This window comes from Podarcis liolepis (genome assembly GCF_965112155.1).
Source record: "Podarcis liolepis genome assembly, chromosome: 2".
Lineage (NCBI taxonomy): Eukaryota > Metazoa > Chordata > Lepidosauria > Squamata > Lacertidae > Podarcis > Podarcis liolepis.
In genome coordinates this window covers 20,576,039-20,593,692 of record NC_139555.1, presented here as the reverse complement: position 1 = coordinate 20,593,692, position 17,654 = coordinate 20,576,039, and the positions used below count along the sequence as shown (strand labels likewise).

At 45.0% G+C, this 17,654-nt stretch overlaps 2 protein-coding genes across 2 annotated transcripts in view; one reads left to right on the top strand and one right to left on the bottom strand.

The window, feature by feature from the left end:
* ATAD5 (ATPase family AAA domain containing 5) overlaps window positions 1-2,465 on the bottom strand; it is a 29,621-nt gene extending 27,156 nt beyond the window's left edge. The window contains exon 1 of the mRNA XM_083489896.1: window positions 2,154-2,465. The gene's annotated coding sequence lies outside the window, so the exon portion shown is untranslated. The remainder of the gene's footprint in view (window positions 1-2,153) is intronic.
* A 1,846-nt stretch (window positions 2,466-4,311) lies between these two features.
* The window catches only part of CRLF3 (cytokine receptor like factor 3), a 31,794-nt gene continuing 18,451 nt past the window's right edge, over window positions 4,312-17,654 (top strand). The window contains exons 1-2 of the mRNA XM_083490290.1: window positions 4,312-4,504; window positions 16,207-16,414. Coding sequence (XP_083346416.1) covers window positions 4,394-4,504; window positions 16,207-16,414 — 319 coding nt within the window. The 5' untranslated portion in view covers window positions 4,312-4,393. The remainder of the gene's footprint in view (window positions 4,505-16,206; window positions 16,415-17,654) is intronic.

Here is a 17,654-nt window from a genome sequence, read left to right as displayed (position 1 = left end):
GGAATGAGATGTTTGCGGGCTTTTTCTATGGGTTTCAATGATATGTGATTTTATGTAACCCCAGTATGAACAGGGGGCTGCCTGTATTTAATTGGAGGTCTTTAAGCAGAGGCTTGACAACCATATGTCAGGAGTGCTCTGATGGTGTTTCCTGCTTGGCAGAGGGTTGGACTCGATGGCCCTTGTGGTCTCTTCCAACTCTATGATTCTATGATTCTCCTTTCTAAACTGACATGAACTTTATTGCTTGTTCTGAAGATCCCATTACAAATACAAGAGCCAGGTATTATTTTTATTTTAGCCCATGATTACAAAATTGGGCTCAGACCTGGGAAGCTCAGGTTCTGGCTAGAGCTCAACTACTGAGTCAGGCTTGCAAAACAAAAAAAGACAATGTAAATATATACCTGAACTTTGGCAGGTACTTCTGCACTCTCAACATCCCCACTATAGGTCAGCCAAATGGAACTGCTCCTCATCCTGAGCTTTAGGGCCCAAGTGGGATGTTTAACAGTTAAGCTAGACTATGACTGTAAAAACATTCCCTAATGAAAAACATTTGGGTTTCTTTTTTTAAAAAAAATACACACATTTTCTCTAAAAGATGATCCCTTTCAGAACATGGGATATAGCAACAAACCAATCACATAATGCACCTTTGCAAGGTTGCTACGTTTTCTCTGGGACAGGCCGCTATGCCCTCTCACCCACAACTACCATTCCCAAGATTCCTTGGGGACAGAAAAATGTGGTGCTAAACCGGTTTAACGCCACACACCCTCAACAGCATCACAAATGAAGTTTTTCACCGAGGCCCTCATGCCTGCCTTTGTGTGTACCTTACACGTTTATTTTTATTCTATTTATTTATTTATTAAATTTATATACTGCCCTTCATCAAACGATATCAGGGAAGTTCACTGAATAATATACAAGATAATATTATTATAAAATTATGGAGGAGAAATCTGTAATAGAAAACTCACTGACCCCACTGAGACAGTAAAAGGCGGCATTTTTCCAGATCTCCCCCATCAAGGCTATGAGAGACAACCTTTGAGCCACCAATCTATTTCAAACATTTAGAATTTGCATGGGGGTGGGAAGTGAAAACACGCCTGATGCCCACACACCCTGGTAAATATAAAAACATCAAGAATGCTATTTAAAAAGGAAAATAAGGTGTGCATACGGGAGTGTGTCATAGTTAACCCCTTTCACAAGAGCCAACTAGGGGCAAATAAATATCTGAGGGGGCTGCTTCCCCCAAAAAAGTTGATGAGCATTGCCATCCAAATGGTGCGAAAGTGCTGAGCATCAATGCGATCAATAACACGGGCTGAGACTTATTGGGGGGGATATTTTCTTCAAGTTATTGTTATTACTTATTACATTTGTAACCTGATTTCTTTCCACAGGGCCTGTAAGACAGAGTTGTTCCACCTGGCCTTTGGCTTAAAATCAGTTTGATGCCATCCCCCTCTTTCTTTTTCCTTTCTCCTCCTGTGAAGAGGCTGCATCCTAATGTTTTAATGTTGTGTTTTAATCTTGTCTTTTAAATTGTATTTTAATCAACATGTTTTTATTATTGGTTGTTAGCTGCCCTGAGCCCGGTCTTGACTGGGGGGGCGGGGTATAAATAAAATTTATTATTATTATTATTATTACTACTACTACATTTGTTAGTCGCTTTATCTTGGCCAAGGCAGCCCAGAGCAACTTAGTACTGTACAACGAAAAAAATCTGGCCAGTTTGCATGGCATGAAGTAGCCCAAAAAGTTGGCACCTCTGACTCCTTTACCTCTGCCACAGGAGCCAACTCCTGGGGGTTGACCTCTAATAAAATAAAATATTTGAGGGAGCCGGGCCAGCGCCCCCCCAAAAAAGTTGATGGCCGTTGACATTCCAACGCTGTGCGTGCACCCACGTCATATGATCGATCATGTGGGGCTTGGCTTACCTGCCCCCCCCAAAAACCATTTTATTGAGTTGGCACTCCTCCTTGGCTCTGACAGCTGCAACTCGCCCACAGGCGGAGCCGCCTCACACCTGTCCCTTTCCCAAGCCCATTTCACTCGCTTGAACATGCACCAAGTCCGCGAAGCCAGAGGGAAAAGAAGCTTCGGCCTCTCTCTCGCCCTCTCCCTCTTACCTGGACGTCGCCGTCGGTTGAGGCAGCCGCAGCTTCGGCGGCCATGGCCCCCCTCCCCACCATCCGCCTTCTTCCCTCAGCAACGGCCGGCGGTTTCTCTCGCCTCTCAGCTCAGCGGAGGAAGGTCCTCGGAGCCATGAAGGAGGCAGGCGCTCGCTCGACGGAGGCCGCCTTTGGACTCCCGCCGGCCGGCCGGCCGGGACAACGGAGGGCGCGGAGAGAGAGAGAGATCCTGTCAGAAATTCGCGCGCCAGACAACAATCGGGCAGAACTAGAAAAGCGCGCGCTGGAGGGATTCCGAGCGCCGCGGCTGCGGTGGGCGGGGCGTGCGCCTCTGGAGCTCACGTGACAGGGGAGCGCGCAGCCGCCTTCGTTCCCCCCAACCTTCGCCTGTGTCACGTGAGCTGCTCCCAGCCAAACGTAAAGGGAACCCGACTTATCTCGGGGTGGAATCGCGCCCCAGGCCCCCCTCCTGCTTTTCTGTTTTCTCGCGAGAACTTGGCCTCTCTCGAAGGGAAAAAGCAGCACGCGCGGGTTTTTCGAACTGCAGTTCGCCGGCGACTGGAGCTCCCTTGACAGATCCTACACCGTGCATTTAAAGCACGTCCGGCGCACATAGAATTATAGAAGTGTAGAGCTGGAAAGGGACCTCCCAAGGGTCATCTAGTCTAGTCCAACCCCCAGCAATGCAGGAATGCCATATATATGTGTGTGTGTGTGTGTGTGTTGTTATTGTTTAGTCGTGTCCGACTCTTCGTGACCCCATGGACCAGAACACGCCAGGCACTCCTGTCTTCCACTGCCTCCTGCAGTTTGGTCAAACTTATGCTGGTAGCTTCGAGAACACTGTCCAACTATCTCGTCCTTGTCCTCCCCTTCTCCTTGTGCCCTCCATCTTTCCCAACATCAGGGTCTTTTCCAGGGAGTCTTCTCTTCTCATGAGGTGGCCAAAGTATTGGAGCCTCAGCTTCAGGATCTGTCCTTCCAGTGAGCACTCAGGGCTGATTTCCTTAAGAATGGAGAGGTTTGATCTTCTTGCAGTCCATGGGACTCTCAAGAGTCTCCTCCAGCACCATAATTCAAAAGTATCCATTCTTCGGCAATCAGCCTTCTTGATGGTCCAGCTCTCACTTCCATACATCACTACAGTGGTACCTCTAGATACGAACGTAACTAGAAGCAAACGTAACTAGTGACGGCACGTCTGCACACACACGCGTCGCTTTTCGCCACTTCTGCATATGCGCGTGATGTCATTTTGAACGTCTGCGCATGCGCAAGTGGCGGAACCTGGAAGTAACGTGCTCCGTTACTTCCGGGTTGCCGCGGAGCGCAACTCGGACGCGCTCAGCCCGAAGCGCATTCAAACCAAGGTATGACTGTACAGGGAAAACCATAGCTTTAACTATATGGACCTTTGTCAGCAAGGTGATGTCTCTGCTTTTTAAGATGCCATCTAGGTTTGTCATCGTTTTTCTCCCAAGAAGCAGGCGTCTTTTAATTTTGTTGCTACTGTCGCCATCTGCATTGATCATGGAGCTCAAGAAAGTAAAATCTCTCACTGCCTCCATTTCTTCCCCTTCTATTTGTCAGGAGGTGATGCTTAAAAAAACATACAGTGGTACCTCAGGTTAAGTACTTAATTTGTTCTGGAGGTCTGTTCTTAACCTGAAACTGTTCTTAACCTGAAGCACCACTTTAGCTAATGGGGCCTCCCGCTGCTGCCACGCCGCCAGAGCACGATTTCTGTTCTCATCCTGAAGCAAAGTTCTTAACCTGAAGCACTATTTTTGTGTTAGTGGAGTCTGTAACCTGAAGCGTATGTAACCTGAGGTTCCACTGTATTTACATTTTGAAATCAGTAAACGTATTGATCATTGCATGACGCATGCATGAATCACTGAACATTTTTATAGCAAAATAAATAAATAAAAACCCAAGTAACTAAGACTCCCGTCTTAATTTACCCATTGTCTCAACTTCCTCTCCGTCCCCCGCCCAGCGATGCCTCTGCGAGAGAAACCGAGCCAGAAAAAGATGGGGGCACGAGGCCAGGAAGAGGAGAAAGGAAAGCGGGGCGGGGCGGGGCGAACCCCCCCAGACCCCGCCCTTTTCCTGCGCCTGTCGACGGCGCTGGGTGCCCGGATGCCGGCCGCTTCCGGGTGTGAGGCCGTTGCCAGCAGTAGGTCCGCCCGCGGCCTGCGAGCCTCTCTGTCTCTCTCCCCGCCGACGGGGACGGAATGGAGACGGAGGCGTTGTTGCTGGAGGCTCGCGAGAGCGTCGAGGCGGCGCGCACCTACCGCCGCGAGCTGCAGCAGCGCCTGAAGGGGCTGCAGCTGGCCCGGCAGCAGGTAACGGGGGCGGGTTGGGAAAGCGCTGCGGAGCCCCTCTCAGGCTGCAACTGAGATAGCCCTGCCGAGGGTCGGGGCAATTCGGTATGGTGTCGGTATTGCCCCTTCTCTACTCCTGACAGAGCTTTTTGCGCCTTCTCTGCAGCGACGGCTGCTGCTCCTCCCGAGGGCGCCAGGAGGAAACGTTTTTATCTCTCTCTCTCTCTAGCTATTTCTTTGGCTTTTTTGAACATCCTTTTAAACGTGTTTGCTAGGCGGGGCTTATTAGTTTGTTCTGGGTTTTTGCGTTGTGTTTTTTGTTGTTCTCTTTTCTTTTCGTTTTTTGAATAACATTGTTATTATTATTATTATTATATTTTCCAAGATTTTTAAAGCAACGTACTTCCACATATATATGGAGGTATATATATATATATATATATATATTTGCTTTCGTAGATTTTCACGGGTACAGGAATGCAGGTTTTGGTGTCTTCGGGTGTCTTCCCGTGTAAGACCAATAGTCCACTCAGACCAATAGTCAGCTCCATAGGCTCACCTCTACAAAATCTCGCTAAATTTCTCGCTAAGCAACTTCAGCCCTATGCAGAATCCATCGCTTCACACGTTACTAACTCCTTCCAGTTCATAGAAACAATAAAGAAGCAAAACCTACATCCCGATGACCTACTTGTGAGCTTCGATGTTGTATCTCTCTTCACACAAGTGCCCATTAATGAAGCCTTGACAGCCATTCAAAACAAATACAATCCCCCCGAATACATCCTGGACCTGACCAACCACTGCCTAACCAACACGTACTTCATCCACAATGGACAAAGATACAAACAGATAGAAGGAGCACCTATGGGATCACCCCTCTCACCGGTCATCGCAAATTTGTACATGGAACACTTTGAAACCAATGCTTTAGACAAGTCAGAACACAAACCCAAACTTTGGCTCAGATATGTTGACGACACCTTTGTAATTTGGCCACACGGGAAAGAAAAACTAGATAGCTTCCTCACACATCTCAACAGCCTACACCCCAAAATACAATTCACTATGGAAATAGAAGCCAACAACCAACTTCCCTTCCTTGACGTCCTAATCTACAAAAAAACCTGATGGCTCCCTAGGACACACTATCTACCGGAAAAAAACACACACCAACCGCTACTTACATGCACAATCACACCACCACCCTGCACAAATAAACTCCGTAGCCAAGACTCTCATCTCCAGAACCAAACGCCTGGCTGACAAAGACCACTTGACAACTGAGTTACAGAATCTCTCAAATGTGTTAATCGCCAATGGATACCAGCAAAACAGGGTTACGAAGCTAATCCAAAAAGAAACACCCCCCAAAAACCAAGACACAGAAGAAAACAATGGCATGGCCCTCCTTCCTTATATCAAGGGCACTACAGATAAAATTAGCAAAATCCTCCATAAACACAATATCAAAACAGCCTTTTGCACCAACCAAAAAATAGCCAATATCCTCAGAAACCCCAAAGATAAAATCCAGTTGGAAAACCAAGGGGTCTATGAAATACCCTGCAAAGTCTGCCCAGCCACGTACATTGGACAAACAAACAGACGAATAAATGCACGTATCGCAGAACACAAGAATGCCGTCAAAAAAGAAGAAAAAACTTCCTCTCTTTTCCAACACATGAAAGAAACAGGACACGAAATTAATTTTGCAGATTCCAAATTGCTCTTTAACATGGAACACCACCACAAGAGAATAATCATGGAAGCCATCGAGATAGAGAAACACCCTCACAACATGAACAAGCGTGACGACACGTCCCGCCTGCCAGACATCTGGAAATTAGCCCTCCCCACAAAAACCGACACCAGAATCAGAGGCACACAGAACGCCATCACCAATCAACCACACCAGACCCAAACCCAGACCCTCTCCACAGATAAATTACAGACACCATCCAGTAGCCAAACCATAGTGGCACCTCCGGATGCTGCACCCCCCTGCAATCCCTACACAGATCTGGCTGGCACAGGGCACAAAACCACAGCTCGCCCCTATACACGAAGCCAAGCCAGAGCACAACTAAGTGCAGTACAGCCATCTTCTCAGAAAAACTCTTCACAAGCTCAAGAGGTCAAGACACGAAAGCTTTAGCAACTAATCCACACTTAATGACCCTCCTAAGTGGTACTCAGACTATCACTCAAGAAATCACTCAAGATATCCCTCAAGTAATTAAGGAACAAAAGAAGAAAAGACACACTAACCTGGGAACTTCCTCTCTGCCCAGAACGTCGGAGGCTATACACCACACCCCCTCAACAGTATTTATAGGAACTCAAACACTGAGATCCTGCTCTGTTCCAGTAACAAGAAGCCGAAAGCACCAGCCTGAAGATGACGAGTGAGACCTCGTCGAAACGTCGCCTAGACACCCCAACTCTTACACGGGAAGACACCCGAAGACACCAAAACCTGCATATATATATATATATATATGCTATATATATATATACATACACATATGCATACACACACACACACACACACACACACACAGACAGTGGTACCTCAGGTTAAGTACTTAATTCGTTGCGGAGGTCCGTTCTTAACCTGAAACTGTTCTTAACCTGAAGCACCACTTTAGCTAATGGGGCCTCCTGCTGCCACTGCGCCGCTGGAGCACAATTTCTGTTCTCATCCTGAAGCAAGGTTCTTAACCTGAAGCACTATTTCTGGGTTAGCGGAGTCTGTAACCTGAAGCGTATGTAACCTGAAGCGTATGTAACCCGAGGTACCACTGTGTGTGTGTGTGTGTGGACACCCCAACTCTTACACGGGAAGACACCCGAAGACACCAAAACCTGCATTCCTGTACCCGTGAAAATCTACGAAAGCATATATATATATATATATATATATATATATATATATATATATATATGCTTTCGTAGATTTTCACGGGTACAGGAATGCAGGTTTTGGTGTCTTCGGGTGTCTTCCCGTGTAAGAGTTGGGGTGTCTAGGCGACGTTTCGACGAGGTCTCACTCGTCATCTTCAGGCTGGTGCTTTCGGCTTCTTGTTACTGGAACAAGAAGCTCTGTTCCAGTAACAAGAAGCCGAAAGCACCAGCCTGAAGATGACGAGTGAGACCTCGTCGAAACGTCGCCTAGACACCCCAACTCTTACACGGAAAGACACCCGAAGACACCAAAACCTGCATATATATATATATATATACACACACACATATATATATATGTTCATGTTTATATATGTTTATATTTGTCCAGTAGCACCTTAGAGACCAACTAAGTTTTTTCTGGGTATAAGCTTTCATGTTCATGCATGCTTCTTCAGATACCAACATTTTTCCATTCATCTTAACACCAAATTCATCTTGTCTGACTTTCCCCGCCCTCCCGGTTTCCTTTTTTTTTTTTTCATTTTTTCCCCTTGCATACAATTACTTTTCCAATTCATTTTTTAATTCTTATTTTTTAACTAAGATATCAAATTACTTCATAAATGCTACACCAATCCTGCTAATCTTTTCACATATTTACAGTGTTCTTTGACATAATCTATAAATTTTATCCAATCTTGCTTGAGTTTCTTCTCGTCTTTTTTTGAATAACTTTTTATGGGGTTTTATAAAACAAGAATAATGTTATACAAATAAGTATGCCAAGTTTTCTCATGTCATTTGTATGTCATAAAAAATAGCATAATAAATATGGAGTAATATCAACAACATATGGTTCATTATTGGTGGTCAGTGTATAAGTTCTTGGTTCATGAACTGGTTTAAACAAAGGCGAAATAGGATAGAACAGAATCTTATTCTTTTTGTAGGAAGAAAAGAGGGGGAAAGAGGGGATGGGGGGAAATGGTAAGTGGGGTGGTGTCGGGTGGTTATGTTGTGGTGTTGTTCTCGTGTTGAATTTTTCATGCCACAAACCACCTTGGTAATCTTCGGGTGAAGGATGATATACAAATTTAATAAATGATGATGATGATGATAATCAGTGCTTTTTTCCTGGGGAAAAGGTGGGGGAACTCACCTTGAAAGTTAGTTAATTATGGGCCTAGTGCCCCCCCCCACATAGACACCCTGCAGGCGGTAGGAAAATATTAATATGTATGTGATTAAGGAACTTGAGCAGACAATGATATGGATCAGAAATGGCCACAACTTTATTGATTACAGGTATAGGTGGATTTTGGTCTCAGGTATAGGGTGTATGTCCGTTCCGGCCCCCGCAAATAATAATAATAATAATAATAATAATAATAATAATAATAATAATAATAATAATAATAATTTGATTTTTTTAAAAAAGGTAAGGGAAGTCAAGATGCCCTGAGTTCCTGTTCAAAAAGCCCACTTATTATTATTAATAATAGGCATCATCACTGTGCTCTTGTGCCATAGCCAAGGGCAAAACTGGACATTATGTTGCCTGGGTCAAAGACTCAGTTTGGCATCTAAGAGCAATAGCTATTCGGGGGGGGGGGGGAGTTAGCTGAGTTTCTTGCTCCTAGTGAAGCTTGCAAAGGGGCTCCATTGAGGCTTCCATCCATGGATATCTATGTAGCTGGCTGCACATTGTTTTTTTGTATTTTGAAAATAAGTTCTTGCTTGTTTTGGTTATGATCAAGAACTGCAAGCATGACCCCTATAGGAGCTAATTTTTAATGAGCTCAGACAGCTCCTGCGTGTCTTAAATAGACAGGAATTAAGTAGGTCTTAGATCTGCTTGCTGACCTCTTCCAAATGTTTGAAGACATTTTTGCCTCTTTAGAACCAGGTTAATTAAATAACTCTGAAATTATATAAAATACAAACATAAATTATAAAAGCAATTTCACTGAATATGCACCTCACTGTAGTAACGGTCATAGAGGTAGCCATTTTAGTTTGTGTTGCTGCAAGAAGTAACAGACTTATCATTAAATAGGGTCCACTTCATCAGACGCATGAAATATTATCCCCACTTGCAGGAGGATTGTAATCAGTGAGATTAGGGGGGAATTAATTCCCAAAAAATTCAGATAGTGGGCAATTCAATAAAAGCTCGAAGGTTTGCAAAAACAAGCACAGTGACTCTTCTCTTCATAGCAGAAGGGACAGGTGAAACACAATCAACTTAGCAATACTGGGTTAATTAATATCTGCAGTGAGACAGGAAACTCTTGTTTTTGTACAGACCCAAAAGAAACTCTTAATAAATTGTAATCCATCTGCTTTACATTGGAGCGCCCTTTGAAATCTCTTTGTTCAAGAATGCCCCCCTTATGATCAGCAACAGAAATCAGATGGTTTTTGAATACAGTGGTGCCTCGCAAGACGAAATTAATTCGTTCCGCAAGTTTTTTCTTCTTGCGAGTTTTTCGTCTTGCGAAGCACGGTTTCCCATAGGAATGCATTGAAAATCAATGAATGCGTTCCTATGGAGACCGTCCGGGGACAGAGGGGAAGCACCGCGCGCCTTCCCCTCTGTCCCCGGACCTGTTTAAAGCAAGGGGCAGCGGGGAGAAGATTGCTTCTCCCCGTTGCCTGCCCCGCAATCTCCGGGGACAGAGGGGAAGGCGCGCGGACCTGTTTTAAAGCAAGGGAAAGGGCAGCGGGAAAGATCGCTTCTCCCCGTTGCCGCCCCTTGGTTCAAAAGGGGTCCGGGGAGAGAGGGGAAGGTGCGTGCGCTTCCCCGCTATCCCCGGAGCTTGCGGGGAAAGCTTCGTTTTGCGAAGCAAGCCCATAGGGAAATGCGTCTTGTGAAGCGGCTAAGAAAATGAAAAACTCCTTCGTCTAGCGAGTTTTTTGTCTTCCGAGGCGTTTGTCTTGCGGGGTACCACTGTATTGCCATTTCCTACGCCAGATTTGTACTCATTGATTCTTTTCCAAAAGCCTGCTTGACCTATCCAGAATGTGCTGCCTTGTTGTAGCGTGGTTAAATAAGGGATTGGAGCTCCTTCCCAGTGAGGAAAGGGTTTTTGATTTAGAAAAAAATATTCACAGAACATAATCAGCTCACTGGGTTCACTGCCACTGACTTGTGTCTGGAATGGCCAATGGCTTGTTTGACTTTAAAAGTGGATTAGACAACAGTATAGAATCATAGGAATCATAGGTCTATTGGTGTCTTTTATACATGATCCCCTAATGAAACCAACCTGTTCAGAGGCACAAGACCAGCTGCTATTAGGAAGTAGGCTGGCAAGCTTCCTTGGGATTCCTTGGTTGGTAGATCTTTGGTGGTCTGTTCCAGCTAGGCTACTCTTGCATGCAGACAAGACCTGCAGCCGGATACAAAGGGTTAGTTTGAGTGGGATTTTCTTCCAAGGAAGTTGGTGTTGAATTTCAGCCTTAGGAAATGTCTAGAACAATGTAACAGTGTCATCATCAAGGTACAATCTGGAAAAGTGCCCACTGTTACATACAGGGTTGTACAACAGCCAGTCTTGCTTGCCACGCTGTAAGCAACATTGAAAACATGCGTTGGTGGTGTGAGCGTTTAGGCGAGAGAGAGAAATCTGTACTGCACATACTTCGTTCTAACATTTGGTTTATTGGTCTTGCCTTCTGTTTAACCTAGTGTTGTGTGTGCACATTTAAGCTCAGTACTGTATTGAGAATACTTGCTTTGATTTCTTTGAGTTGTTATCAGGGCACATGTTGATATTTGGGTTATAGGGGCTCAAGGGCAGGGGAAGGCTAAGACTGAGTGATTGCTCTGAAAGCGTTATGCTCCTCTCATTCTCAATTATTTTTCTATGTAGCAGTGAACTTTAGCATAGTGGCTGAAATGCTTCCATAGGCTTACCCAACTTGGTGGCTCTGCTCTCTCTCTTACACGAGCCTCAACATTTGGGATGCAGTGGAGTATTTTGACCATTATGCATGACTGTAATTATTCTTGAAAGCTTTGGCTCCAAAGCCATAATTTTGTGAGCACGTATGTGCACGTCTTTCAAGTTCCCACAGTTGGATAGTCAGGGCAGATTGAGTAAAATTGATTCCTTTATGTAAAAGGAAAGCTTGGACATGCTAGGTGGTGGGTGCTATGAAGCTCCCTTGCTTAAACATTAACCAAAGTTTAGGATTCAGATGACACGCTAAACTGTGATTAATTTCAGAAGTGAAATCTTCCAGAATTTGATTGGTAAATGAAAGCAAAACTTCTTGGACTGTTGTCTATTTCTGTCTTGTTGGCCTGTTAGTTCTGCGCCTCCAGCAATAGCCAATACAGTGGTACCTCGGGTTAAGTACTTAATTCGTTCCGGAGGTCCGTTCTTAACCTGAAACTGTTCTTAACCTGAAGCACCACTTTATCTAATGGGGCCTCCTGCTGCTGCCGCGCCGCCGGAGCACAATTTCTGTTCTCATCCTGAAGCAAAGTTCTTAACCCAAGGTAATATTTATGGGTTAGCGGAGTCTGTAACCTGAAGCGTATGTAACCTGAAGCGTATGTAATCTGAGGAACCACTGTAACTGCTTTCATTTAGGCAGTATTTTCATGGCACTCTGTTTACCGCAGAAAAGGCAATATTTAACTACAACTGCTTATCTCTAAAACTTCTCAGACTCTTGGTGCCTGTTGCTGCCAATGTCTTCTCTTAGTGCCAGATAAATGTTTCCTGCAAAATCCAGATGCTATTTGGCCTTGTATTTGTGCATCAAATCTCTCTAATCCAAACAACTATAGGTGGATCAGCATAGTTACTTCCATTGTTGATACTGTTCAGGCAGTGAGATAGCCATATGTTGACTTCAAGGCCAGGTGTTGATTTGAACCTGGAGAATGTCAAGGGCCAGTGTGGTGCAATGGTTATACAGTGGTGCCCCGCAAGACGAATGCCTCGCAAGACGAAAAATTCGCTAGACGAAAGGGTTTTGCGGTTTTTGAGCTGCTTCGCAAGACGAATTTCCCTATGGGCTTGCTTCGCAAGACGAAAACGTCTTGTGTTTTTTGCAAGTTTGTTTCCTTTTTCTTAACACCGTTAATACAGTTGCAACTTGACTTCGAGGAGCAACTCATAGAACGCTGTGTGGTAGCCTTTTCTGAGGTTTTTGGTGATTTTTGAAGCTTTTCCAAAACTTTTCCGACACCGTGCTTCGCAAGACGAAAAATTCGCTAGACGAAAAAACTCGTGGAACGAATTAATTTCGTCTTGCAAGGCACCACTGTAACATTGAACTTGGACTGGGGAGATTTAAGATCAGCCAAGGAGCTAACTGGGGCTGCACCCTTCTACCCATGTGCCTGGGCATCAGCCTCATTGAATTTAAAATGACTTGCTTCTGATTGGGCACTGTGAATAACCTTGTGCTTTTTGGAGCATTCTTGTTCTTGGCCTAATCTTCCTTAGTCCAAGCTGTGACTAACATGCTCCAGGAATCCTGGGACAACGGAGCCTTTAGTATTGAGATTCTGTTAAAAACATGAATTTGCAGTATAGTTACCCAAGTTTTCAAGCAAGTCCACATAACTCACTGGTCCACAATATTAGATAGAACACCTGCTTTTGGTCATAATTTGTGGCCCAAATAAGAGAAAACAGAACCAACTCAGAGCTGTAGCCTAGAGACACTTATTGCTTGCCCCAGATGTGCAAGCAAGAAGCCTCTTCTAATCAAATGTAGCTGCCTGCGGGCAGTGTTTCTTACGCCCGGGCAAGCTGGTATCTTAGATGGCATCCTGTTCTTAATCAAAACCCTGTTCTTTGATTAGCCTTGGCATTAACCTTTCTGAATAAGATACAGTACTTGCCTTTTCTGACCAAAGTATTGGACCAGTGCAAAAAGGATCCCTGACACAATTGATGGATGTTACTTTTTCTCCACTCTGCTTCTGCGTGCTGCATCCCTCTTCATGCATAACTGCTCATTCATGCAAGTGCCTGCTCATAATATCATAGAAATGGAGGGGGCTGTATTATAGACCATCTTGTGTGACTGCCTGCTTGATGGAAGAACTCTAGAACTCTAGAGAACATTCTGGCTGAGGCTTATGAGAATTGAACTCCCAACAACCTCTGCAGGATCCCAGATTGCCCGTCCCTGACCTAAAGTAAATACTGTATTTTTCGCTCTATAAGACGCACCTAGGTTTTGGAGGAGGAAAACAAGAAAAAAAAAATTCTGAATCTCAGAAGCCAGAACAACAAGAGGGATCGCTGCGCAGCAAAAGCAGCGATCCCTCTTGCTGTTCTGGCTTCTGGGATAGCTGCGCAGCCTGTATTCGCTCCATAAGACGCACACACATTTCCCCTTACTTTTTAGGAGGGAAAAAGTGAGTCTTATAGAGCAAAAAATACGGTAATTTTTTTCTTGCCCATAAATTTTATATGCTGTTTGAACTGTTTCCTTTGCTAACTTTTAAAAAAAAGTGTATTCTTTTTATTCCAATGTGAATGTAGCTTTCATTATTTTTAACCTTGGTAAACAGCCCTGGAATCTGTTTCAGTGAAGGATAATATATGCGATTAATTTTTAAGAGACCTTACACTACTGCAGTTGTGCTGTCCTGAGTTGCCGCATCAGTGGTTTGTTCCCCTAACATGGATGCTTTATTTATTGTGCTGGATAAATAATATACTGTACCAGCTGATAAGTTGAGATTTACTCATGCAACTACCTGGCCCTATGTCCCTTTTTTTTGCCTTGCACAGCATGGTGGAGGATCTGGCCTAAAAGATCTAGGGGGAGAAAATAGTGCTTCCCTTCTCCTTTTCCTGCCACTTCTGTTTTATGTATACTTCCTTTTTTTTCTGAAGCACTGAAAGAGCAAGTGAAGTCTTAACTGCAAGAGGACTTCAAAGTCCTTTGAATGTGGCTTAAAGAGGAAGTTGAGCTTTACATAATGGTAGAGCATCCTGTGTTTTTCTGAAGATCAAGAAGTTACATCTGGCTAACATCTCTGCAGCCTCTCTGATTGAGAGAAACGTTTTAAACAACTTTTCCATCTGGACCAGGATTGATTTCTCTCCTACTGAGTAGCTTAATTCTCTTTCCAAACCAGATTAAATTTACAAACTAGCTCTATTCTTTATCGTGTGAAATGGTTATTGCAAAATCATTTTGGCATCTTGCGGTGGTATTTGCCCTCAGAAAGTCTGTTCTGAAATTCAGCTGCTCTGCTTGGCATAAATTAGGCACGTTGCCGTACAATTAGTGCCAGTTTTTAAATTTGCACCACTGGCTTCTCTTTCCTTGCATCGTTGCATTGCTGATTGCATGAAGCTGTTGATTAAATGAGGGTGGCAGCAGCAGACCTTTCTGGAATGGATGAGAATGGCTTGTGCCCAATCACTCTTTCTCCCTCTTTATGCCTGGTTTTCAGGACAGAAACTGCCCACGCTGCTTTTCTCCTTAATGTAAGCAAGATGCTTTGTTCTGTTTTGTTAATCAAGGATGTGTGGGATTCTGGGGGGAAGTTCCGCCTAATTCTGTCGTAGTCATTCTGCTTCCCCATTGCAGTGCAGATCCTTTTGATGAGCGATGCCAAGTGACATCCACAGGCTACGCCAGATGTGGTGTGGGAAGACCTATAATCAGCTCTCCTGTTTTCTTTTTTAAACTTTAAATTGGATGCAAGGAGCACCAAGTTCAATTGCAGCGACGAGAGGGGGAGATGCTGTTCCTTCCTGTGCCATTTCTCCAGGCTAAATCGTATTGTTAAAATAGTTTGTAGGGATCAGCACAAAATGTCAAGATGTCTGTGTACAGTGGTGCCTCGCAAGACGAAAATAATCCGTTCCGCGAGTCTCTTCGTCTAGCGGTTTTTTCTTCTTGCGAAGCAACCCTATTAGCGGTTTAGCGGATTAGCGCTATTAGCGGTTTAGCGGCTAAAAGGCTATTAGCGACTTAGAAAAAGGGGGGGGGAAGCGGAAAAAATCACAAGACTCACAAGACGTTTTCGTCTTGCAAAGCAAGCCCATAGGGAAATTCGTCTTGCGAAGCACATCAAAAAACGGAAAACCCTTTCGTCTAGCGGGTTTTTCGTCTTGCAAGGCATTCGTCTTGCAGGGCACCACTGTATTCAAGAACATGGGTTATGAAAATAAATGAATAAGATTGTAGTCTCACAAAGTGCTTACAAATGTGTTTACAGCCCCACTCCCCAAACCAGCTGTTAATCTGCCTGGGGAGGGGTATATGTCTCTTCCCCCCTCCCCATGGAGCTAACTGTAACTTTGAGAGAGGAAGTGGTTTTTACTTTGGAGACCTTGTTTCTTAGATTTATGAATACAGATTGGGCTGTTCATTCTCGTTTTCTGACAGGTATAAATAATTAAATTGATGATGATGATTGTATTCCTGTAATTTTTCTCTATTGTACTACATGGTTTTGAGAGCTCTCCTGCACCCTGTGATGTTACTACAGTCATACCTTGGTTTTTGAACAGCTTAGCTCACAAACAACTTGGAACCCGAACGCTGCAAACCTGGAAGCAGGTGTTCCGGTTTGCGAACTTTGCCTCGGAAGCTGAACGTCCGGCGCGGCTTCCGATTGGCTGCAGGACGCTCCTGCAGAACGCTCCTGCAGCCAATCGGAAGCTGTGGCTTGCTTCTTGAACATTTCAGAAGTTGAACGGACTTCTGGAACGCATTCTGTTCGAAAACCAAGGTGCAACAAATTCTGAATGGCAAGAGGCCGATTGGTTTTGGCCCTGCCCCAATTGGCCCGGCTTCTCATGCCTTTTGTCTCCTTCCAGATCAAAGAGAGTGCGGCACTGACAAGGGATGTACTTGAGCAGCATTTTAATGACTTGAAAGGGACCTTGAGAAAGCTTCTGGATGAGCGGTTGGTGTCCTTGCTACAAGAAGTGGATGCCATCGAAGAGGAGAGCATCAAACCATTGGACGAGTGCCGAAAGCTAATAGAACAGGGCGTTGGCACGGCTGATGAACTCCTCCGGGAAGGTAGGAGGCTATCTTAAAAACATGCCAGTTCTTTTTGAGCGTGGGGGCTCCCCCCAAAAACCCCTCACTTGTTTACAGCACACATGCAGAGATTACACTGTCTTGCCCCACTCCTCTGCCAATGATGCCCCCTGCATCTTAGGTGACACTTGACTGCTCCTGCTTAGGTACCAATATAAACATACAAGACACCTCCAAGCGATGTAGAATCTCAATTGGCTCCTCCCTTGGGTGGAAGGAACCAAATGCACCTATGATACCGTATTTTTTGCTCTATAAGACTCACTTTTTCCCTCCTAAAAAGTAAGGGGAAATGTGTGTGCGTCTTATGGAGCGAATGCAGGCTGCGCAGCTATCCCAGAAGCCAGAACAGCAAGAGGGATTGCTGCTTTCACTGCGCAGCGATCCCTCTTGCTGTTCTGGCTTTGAGATTCAGAATATATTTTTTTGTTTGTTTTCCTCCTCCAAAAACTAGGTGCGTCTTGTGGTCTGGTGCGTCTTATAGAGCGAAAAATACGGTGTTATGCACTCGGAGCCTGTCCACATGACTGCCAAGCATGCAGGGTCTCTGATTGGTACACCCACACACATCCTTGGTGAGGGGATGGCAGGGGTCTGCAACCCGCGGCTCCGGAGCCGCATGTGGCTCTTTTACACCTTTGCCGCGGCTCCGGGGTGGATACTAGCGAGGGGAGGAGGCGCATTGTGCGCCCCGACACTCCCCACTGTGGCGGGCGCTGTACTGGCTGTGATGTCACATGGGGGCGGTGCGTGCATTAGTCACGCACCGTCCCGACGTCACCTTCCCGCCCGCCCGCCCGCTACATTGTAAGGGGCATGTACGCTGGTCACTGCATTGAAAGGGGGCATGTACGCTGGTCACTGTTTTGAAGGGGAGTGAAGAACACACACCAAAAAAAAGGTAACTTGTTAATTTAACGTTTATTTCTATGAGGAGGAGTAATTCTGAGGGGTCAAACAAAGAGATAATAAAAAAAATGACAAAAAAGTTATTTTTATAATGACGAGTTTTGCGGCTCCCAGTTTTTTTTCCTTCGGAAACGGGTCCAAGTGGCTCTTTTTGTCTTAAAGGTTGCAGACCCCTGGGGGATGGGATTAGCTGCTGCAAGACCCCCTTCGCACATGCTTTCTATGCATGCGGATGTTTATGTGCAACACGCCCTCCACACACACAATAGTTATATTTCATTTAAGGTGCACATGGCATCAGCTAAGGTCA